The sequence below is a fragment of the Biomphalaria glabrata genome, chromosome 2 (genome assembly GCF_947242115.1).
Source record: "Biomphalaria glabrata chromosome 2, xgBioGlab47.1, whole genome shotgun sequence".
Classification (NCBI taxonomy): Eukaryota; Metazoa; Mollusca; class Gastropoda; family Planorbidae; genus Biomphalaria; species Biomphalaria glabrata.
Window position 1 is genome coordinate 24598113 of NC_074712.1, and position 9538 is coordinate 24607650.

Genomic DNA, 9538 nt, shown 5'->3' on the forward strand with positions numbered 1-9538 from the left:
AATGGCTGCACCAAAATTTAGTTATTTACCTCAACGGTACGTAGAATTGCGGAAAATTGCAGCCAAAATTCTAGCTATTTTTGCAAGCAATGATCTCTGTGAGCAGTTCTTTTCTATAATGATGGCTACAAATCACCTCACCGTTTGAGATTATCTGATCAAAATTTGTCGTCAGTGATGATAGTGTCAGTGGCAAACAAACTTCCACCCGATATTAATAAACATGTATCCCAGAAAGATGTCACGCATCAGGACAAAAAAAATGCGCAATCATAGTAAATTTTAATTACCAAATTGTACTACAAATTTAGCTAAGGGACATGTATGCCATTAATTATTGAATTCTATTGTATTTTTTCTAATTTACATAAAACTAGTAAGCTGTTTTGCAACTGATTTTTGGCTGCGGCCCCTCAGGCCATAGTAAGTTTTTATGCGGCCCATACACCTTAACCAGTTTGACATGCCTGGCCTATAATATAAATTTGGAATAATTTAGATGTAATTTAGATTGGATTTATGCAATAAAAATCCTAGACTATCAATAGACTGAATGCATCATTAAATTTAAAAATAGTAGATTAGTTATATTATTGATCTAGACGTTTGGAAATCAAAATCTACACTTTAAGTCTAGAAATTGAAATTCTGTATCTTGATCTATATCAGTCTAAACTAGACCTAGAAATTCTAGATCTAAACTTTACAACGATTTTAATTAGAATATAAATCCAGATCTAGTTTTAAAAATCTAGATATACTGTAAAAAAATCTAGATCTATTTTTTAAAATTTAGATTAAATCTAAATCAAGCTATCATACCTTTTTTTCAAAAATGCGAGTCAGTTAACGAGTTTTAATAAACATTACTATACCGAGTTATTTTAGCATTTCATTTGAAGAATTCATTCCATATGACGTCTAAGTAAAAAAATCCACTACGTCACACGGCTAGTTAGACTAAAAAATATCTCATCAATACGAGCCAGTTATCAAGGGTTCATAGACATTGATGCACCGAGTTTTTATTTCAGCATTAAATTTAAAGAATTCATTCATATGACGCCAAAGAAAAAAAAATCCATTACGTCACAATGGGCTAGAAACAAAAAAAGGTTTTTATTAACACGAGAGATTTAACGAGGGTTCATAGTCTCTAGTGTACTGAGTTCATATATATATATATATATATATATATATACTAGCCTGACATTACCCGCGGCCTGCGGGCCTAAGTTTTTGTTTACTAATCTAGTGGATTGGATTTAGATGTATGTTAAACTTTGCTAATTATCCTTTCAAGTTTTTTCTCTTTCGCTACAAAAATAAAATTAGGTTTGCGCATTCATATCTATTAAAAACGAAAAGAGCGATAGCTTTGTTAAATGAATGGGATTATAAAGTGAACAATTAAACGAAATAAATTTTAGTACGCTATTCATGAATGAATATAGATCTAGGCCTATCTCAACTCGGCTTCGCAGCTTTCGTAAACGAATGTAGTCTCTTTAAAATGCTTTAGAAAACCAAGTTTGAATGTTTATTTGATCAAAATATGAAATGAATGGACTATAATTAGTATGTAAACAATTAAACGAATTAATTTTTAGTACGCGATTCATTACGGTATTGTCTAATGAAAGGATGTTCGCCAGGAAATCTATAATTACAGATATCAGGAACTAATTTATGTAAAAAATGCTTTTGAAACACAAAATTGAAGGTTAATTTTATTATATAATGAAATCAATGGATCTTCTTTTGTATTTTCATGTGTCAAAGCAAAAACTATCTGCGCAAAGTGTATTTCTTAAAATTAGATCTAGGTCTAAATCCTTTCGATCTCTTCTTATGTCAACATTGTAAACAAAGCCTAGATCCATAAATACTATAGCTTTAATAGAGTCGAACAACTTTTTTTTTTTAAGTTTGTTTTAGGGCTACAATACATACACTACGGTCTAAGTTAGTACCCAAGGAACATTCCTGCCTAGTTTTATCAAGATTGGTCAAGCGGTTTTGATGTCTATAAGTAACATACATCCATACACCACACATTCTACTTTATAATATAGATATTGTTGTAACTCTATTCCCGCACTGAGATACATGGTGCGCACTAGACACTGTTCCAGACGAGCGTGGAACAATAGGAGAAGGAAATGGAGACTTGATAGTAAATGCCGGCTTATTTCGTTGAACCAAACTAGATCTAGAACAAACTGGCATTCTGTGGTTTGTGTGTATTATTTATTTAATCATTAAAATCCTTATCTATTTTATCATTAACCTGTTGGTTGTTTTCCAGGAAATTTATAGCAATAGGTTTCAGAAGTGGGATTTATAATGGCTACCACGAAAACGCTTATGAAGGAACTGAAGCGGGAACTCCGTGACCGAGGTCTTGTTAGCTTGCGCTCCCAGAGCTTTTTTTGTGTGTATTTTTATAGGCTATAGCTGTTCTGTATATTCTTTTTTATAGGTTAGTGTCAGATTTTATAATTGTACTTCCGCATATTTTTATATGGGTTAGGGCGGGTAGTATAAATAGTTAAATCCAGGCTACATCTTGTACAGTTGACCAGCGGTCAATAAAGTATATCACTGTCTGTGTGACAGTTGATGATCTTAGTGATCTGGCATATACTTATTTAATCATTTCTATATTTTTGTACCTGGGACGGCCTGTAAGTGTATAACTATTTTATATTTTCTTTTACTAGATCTATCACACTATGTGTAAATATGCTAGATATATTTTAATTTAGTTTTATTTTCTAGTTGGCAGTTCATGTTTTGAGCATGTTGATTTAAAGATGGCGGCGTCCATCAGTCCTGCTTTGAGTGTTCAATATCTAATAGAATATATGATTTTGTATTTATAGTTTTGCATGTATGTATTGCAGGCTATTATTACTGCTGTTTTAACTGCTGAATATAGATCTAGCTGCTATTATTACTGCTATTGAGTATTACTCTGCTGAATATAGCTGCTGTTTTAACTGCTGAATATAACTGTTGTGTTATTGCTGCTTTAAGCTGCTATAACCTCTGCTGCATTTATTACTGATATTAATATTGTTATTGCTTCTGTAGATCTAGGGAATCTAGTGAGACTAGTGTTGTTTTGATTTTGTTTTTGTAGTGTTGCCTTAGTTGGCTTAGAACTAGTGGCTTAGTCTGTTCTTAGTGTATAGGTACTAAGGTGTTCTTATTTTAGTTTTAGTTATGGGTTGGTTGTAGTAGTAGAATATTGTAGATCTAGACTAGTTTATTGTAGTGTGTTTGTGTAGATCTATTCTAGGTCTAGTGTAGTAGTTGTACAGTGACTTAGTTAGATAGTTGGTTTCATCAGTTTGTGTTAGATAGTTGGTTTGGTTAGTTTGTTTGTGTTTGTAGTGGTGTAGATTGAGAGGGGTTTAGTTAGTGGTTGGATTAGTTTACTATTAGTTGTTTGGGTTTTAGTGTATATATTATATTTTATTATTGATTTATTTTTATGTAAATAAAGTTTCATTTTGTCTTTTTTGATTTCAAGTAAAGTTTCGTTGGTGCTTTCAGTTAGTTTGGTTAATATGTCTGGTTACTTAGGCGACTCTAGCCCCTTGGTCGTAAACTGAGGTGTCACAGATTGAGCCCACCCAGTAGAGCTAACATCTGCCTACTGTTAAAATTTTTATGTTGAGCAGAGAAAAGGTCTCCACTCAGCGCCTCCTGACCTGCTCACAGTCTGAAGACAATTGGAAATAAGGAGACCCTACAGGCACGCCTATGGGAGGCTTTAATGGAGGAAGAAGCAGATCCGGACACTTATCTTTTTGAAGTCGAACCAGATATGGAATATATGTAACAACAGATGGCAGCTGTACTTGAAAAGATGAATTCTCAGCAAAGAACAGATGGGAGCTGTGCTCGAAAATATTGGTTCTATGCGCGAACAGTTGAACTCTGGGCTAGGAAACACCAATGACAAGATAGATGCCATGGACTCCAAGACAGATGTCATGGAATCGGGAATCAAAACCGAGTTATTGGCTATGAACCAATGTGTACAAGCTGTGGAGGAGAGAATCACCAATATTGACGAACAGATGAATCAGAGGGTCGACGCAGTGGAGAAAGTCATCGACGAAATAAGATACAAGCTCAACGTAAGCACAGAAATGTACCAGATGCTGATATGACGTGATTTGTACCTGAAGTCTCCAAGAAAATGAAGCCCTCCGTTTTTTATGGTTCCGTGTCCTGGTCCGTGTATAAGAAGCAATTTGAGGCAGCGGCAAAAGTTAACAAATGGAACAGTGAGGAAGAGAAAGCCACCGCCCTTGTGTTATCTCTAAGAGGAAAAGTCTCCGCATTGCTTCTGTCTCTACCGAACCAGCAGGATTTTGCCGCTCTTGTCCAAGCCATGGAACTCCGTTACGGGGATGAACATTTGCAAGAAGTCTATCGAGTGCAACTAAAAACCTGACAACAGCGCCCCGATGAAACACTACAGGAGCTAGAGACAGACATCGAACGCCTCGCACATTTGCCTGACCCAACAGCCGCACAAGATATCCTGGAAGTCATCATAATAGACGCTTTCATTGATGAGCTTCGAGACCCTAAGTTGAAGAAATCCACAAGATTTAGTGGTAAACGCAGGGCTAGCGAAGCCCGAGTTTACGCTCTGTCATACGAGGCTGTCAAAGACGCATCTGGGGCACTCACCAGGGCCGAAGCCTGGACGTCAAGGAGGAAGAATTCGCACAACTTGTCAGAAGGGTAACAGAGACACTGGACGAAAGGCGAACAACCCGGATACCAGAAGATCAACCCAGGGCCCCTGTACGATGTTGGAATTGTGTTGAACTTGGCCATATTCAAAGAAGCTGCTCTCGAAGATCTCGACAAACCAGAACCTATCACAGATCAGAAATGTATGCACGAACTGGTTCCCGGGGCTACCAGGGAAACTATCATGCGCCGGCTTCAAGGGGAGGAAACCGGCGACGCAGAGAATAAGAGCCCCCGCAACCGTCATCCCAGTCGCCGTGCTAGGGCAGAATAAGAGTTTGAAGGTAGAAGGCAAAATCAGTGCTGAAAATTATCGTTTTCTGCTAGACACTGATGCTTCTTGATCAATCATTCGGCCGGAGGTCGTGAACAAAAACATTATAACCAAAGTTAACTCATATTCCTTAAAAACCGCCAGTGGTCAGTTGATGCCTATACAAGGATGGACGAGTGTTAAAGTTCAGCTCGGGAATCAGTTATTCATTCATGAATTCCTTATCGCCAATATAACCGATGACTGCATTGTAGGACTCGACTTTATGCGGAAATTCGGGTTTTCTATTGACATTGGCGGAAGAGCTTTGATGTGTGGGGACGTAGAGATTCCTTTACTAAATGACGAGGATGAGGAAGAGAATGATTGAATCAGAAGAATCATGTTGACAGAGGATACGAGCTTGCCTGCACAATCGGAATTAATTATTTGGGGAAAATTGGAGCCTGGTCATACAAAAAACGAGAACGGCACTGGTCGAGGGCAAGGAAGATAACTACAGTGAATTTGCCGTAGGTAGGACGTTGGTCATGATCGATAGAGATCAGAAAGTACTGTTAGAGTTATGAACCTTGGCTTGGGTGAAAAAAAATACTAAGAAAAGACAGAATCATAGCTGGTTGCTATACGGTCGATTGTTATGAACCTTGGCTTGGGTGAAAAAAAAACTAAGAAAAGACAGAATCATAGCTGTTTGCTATATGGTCGATTGTTATGAACCTTGGCTTGGGTGAAAAAAAAACTAAGAAAAGACAGAATCATAGCTGTTTGCTATACGGTCGACCTGATACAAAATTGCAGCGATGATAACATCATCAGGGACAGCACTGCATCAGCCCACCCGTATATTACAAAGCTCCTGGGGAAGATTAAGACAAATTTATCGGATGAACAATATGCCAGTGCCGAAAAATTGATTTGTGAGTTTAGTGATATTTTTCCGACTGATAGACAGATTGCGGGAGGACGAATACGGTTCAACCTCGTATCGACACAGGAAACACTAGACCAATTCGACATCCACCACGTCGTCTTCCACTGGCAAAACAACGAGAAGCTATGGACATGATAGAATGCATGAGACAACAGGGAGTCATTGAGCCCTCAAGTAGTCTTTGGTGCTCACCAATAGTCTTAGTGAAAAAAAAGATGGTTCTATGCGATTCTGTGTAGATTATAGATCGTTGAACGAGGTCACCCATAAGGACAGTTATCCTCTACCTAGAATTGACGACACATTTTACACGCTTACAGGAGCACAGATATTCTCTACTCTCGATTTAAAAGCGGGTATTGGCAAGTTGGAATGCATCCCGAAGATAGAGAGAAAACGGCGTTCTCTGCAGTAAACGGTCTCTGGCAATTTCCTGTAATGCCTTTTGGGCTCTGCAATGCTCCGGCAACCTTTGAGCGATTGATGGAGCGTGTCTTACGAGGACTTTACTGAAACATCTGCCTTGTCTATCTGGATGACATTATCGTTTTAGGTAAGACGTTTGAAGAGCATCGTGCAAATTTGAAGGATGTGTTTCAAAGAATTTGAGGCCCTGCGATGAAACTCAACCCAAAGAAGTGCTCTTTGTTTAGAAGGAGTGTAAAATATCTTGGACACATCGTGTCAGGTGACGGAGATAGCACTCATCAGGACAAGGTTGAGGCAGTAAGGCAATGGCCTACCCACCCCAACGAATATTCATGAATTGAGAAGCTTTCTGGGGTTTTGTACATATTACAGACGTTTTGTGCCTAATTTCTCCAACATTTGTAGGGCTCTTCATTTACTAACGGAACAAAAGCAATTTATTTGGACGACGGAATGTCAACAGGCATTTGAAAGGCTGAAAAACACACTTGCCTCATCTTCCATATTGGCCTACCCTATACCAGGCACGACATTCATACTGGACACAGATGCAAGTGGTACCGGAATAGGCGCAGTCTTGTCCCAAAAAGTGGATGAAACTGAACGAGTCATCGCCTATTTCAGTCGTAGTTTTTCAAAGGCTGAAAGGAACTACTGCGTCACGAGACGTGAGCTTCTGGCCGTTGTGGACGCCATAAAACATTTCCACAAATACTTATGTGGGCAAACTTTCACCCTTAGAAGTGATCTCGCCTCTCTACAATGGCTGCTTTCCTTTAAGAGTCCCGAAGGTCAAGTCGCCAGGTGGATAGAACGTCTGAAAACCTATGACTTTGAGATTCAGCACCAAAAAGGACAGACTCACCAGAATGCTGATGCGCTGTCCCGAAGACCTTGCAAAACTGAATGCAAACACTGCAGAAAGGTCGAAGAAAAGGAGGCGGTCGTCGATTGCCATTGTCTTGGGGTAGAAGCTTCCGGACCGTGGTCGGACGAAAAAATCCGAGAGGATCAGCTAAGAGACGAAGATCTGGCTCCCATTCTCCTAATGATGGAAGATGAACCACGACCAGATTGGCAAAAAATCTCTGATAGGGGAACCGCTACCAAGGCATATTGGGCCCAATGGGACTCCTTAAAAATTGTGAACGGTGTCCTCAGTGTGACAGGTTAGCGAAAGTGACGTGTGTTTGACGTGTTTAATGTCTAGGGGATGATTATTTTTGAAGCTATCACACACCAACCCGTCAGCATATAAATCGGGAGCAGGACGCAACGAGACAAGCAATGAGAGAGAGAGATACAAAGTTAAAAATTAAAGAATATTTATTTACATAAATATTTACATAGAAGAATAAAAAAGGGGGAGGGTTTGCATCTATCTCTAATTAATACTATATTTAATCATCACTCTTGCACTTAATAACAGAGTATTTCACTTTGTCTTCTGAACTTAGCTGGTTATCCTGTTGATGTCGCAGCTGCAGTTGGAGGTGGCGCTCTAGCCGATAGAGGGACGCCGATTACAGTTCTTGTGGAGTCTCAATCCAAAGTTCTGATATATGTAGTGGGCACAGTAGGGCTGGTGGCCAGCTACCGTGGGCACAAGTGTACTGCGGGCAGAGCGGATCTGCCGTGGGCAGCGTAGATAACAGGATAAGTCCAGTGAGTTGCAGAGGGTTTGGCGTAGCTATGACGTCTCGCACAGACTCAGGGACGTCGTACCTAATAAGTTGACAGGTTGGCTGTCGAATAGGCAGGCAAGTAGAGCCGATAGCACCAAGTAAGTAGTTGAGTAGATCCAAGTAGGCAGGAGATGATACTCAATAACAAGTATGCATTTAAATAGGCAGGAGTGCAGTGCTGAATAGCACTGAATGCTGAATAGGCAATAGGCAATTGATCCGATAAATAGGCAGACACCTGAGGGAGGGACAGTGAGAAGTACACAATGCACTAATTGATATAAATGAAAAAATAAAATACACAGGATAATATTTAGTGAGAAATATACACAGAGTAATTAAGATGGAACTGTGATTAAGTTCGGCTTACCACCAGGTATTCCTCTAAGAGTAAGAATGTAGGAAATAGTCCAGACTCGATTGCCAGCGAAAGAGAAATAAGCGGGTCTGGTCTGAATTAGTCTACCTTTTAAAGGCCTGGTAGAGACTGGCGGAAACAAGAAATATCCTATGCTTAAGATTATCTCTCACGTGGGTGAATTTGACTCGAAATGGGAGTCGCACCTTGGAGTGTCGAGAGGCGTGTTGACTCGAGTAATCTCTTTGATCAAAGAGAGACGTGGGAGAAAGGGGGAAGAAAGATTGACTTGCATTCCACCCAAGGTGGTGTCCAGTGCGGCCGTCAGACATTCGGCGGGTAAGACCAAAGAGACTGTGTGTTTATCTTTCCCCAATCAAGGGCAGATAAGTGAAAGGACGCGGCCTAGCTATCTCGAAGATGGTAGACTAAGTCTAGCCTGAAGAGGAAAAGGTGGGGCGGGTGAAGAAATTGGGGATAGAACAGGGAAATAATTAAAATAAGATAAATAAAGAATAAGTAATAATAATTAATGCTGTGATAAAATAGAGTGACTCTGACAGCAAGCTTTTGACTTGTCACACTAAGGTGAGTATGGGAAACGCCAGACGGGACAAGCAATCGCTTTTTCAGCTGATGCTACCTAAGGTTAGGGTGTCGGAAGTACTGAAAGAGATGCATAATGGCTTCAGTGGCTCCCATCTTGGTGTCAACAAAACTTTGGAGAAGGTGCGCCAGCGGTTTTACTGGTTCCGTTACCGGGACGATGTTGAAGAACGGTGCCGAAGGTGCGATGTCTGTACTGAAGCCAAGGGCCCGCTACGTAGAACAAGAGGACATATGCAACAATACAACGTTGGGAACCCCTTTGAAAGGATTGCAATCGATGTTGCCGGGCAATTCTCTGAAAGGATCGCAATCGATGTTGCCGGGCAATTCTCTGAAACCAAGAAAAGAAATAAGTTCATCTTTGTAATTATCGACTATTTTACTAAATGGCCTGAAGCACATGCGATACCTAATCGAGAAGCCACCACAGTAGCGGAAACCCTTGTAGAGAACTGGATAAGTCGATACGG

The 9538-nt window shown here is 39.9% G+C and overlaps 1 protein-coding gene across 1 annotated transcript; it reads left to right on the top strand.

Annotated features, from left to right (window-relative positions):
- Window positions 1-3899: 3899 nt before the first annotated feature.
- LOC106074369 (uncharacterized) lies at window positions 3900-7590 on the top strand. Its single transcript, XM_056021130.1, has 3 exons — window positions 3900-4151; window positions 4478-4767; window positions 6822-7590. The coding sequence occupies exons 1-3, from the start codon at window positions 3900-3902 to the stop codon at window positions 7588-7590; spliced, it is 1311 nt and encodes a 436-aa protein (XP_055877105.1).
- Window positions 7591-9538: the final 1948 nt, after the last annotated feature.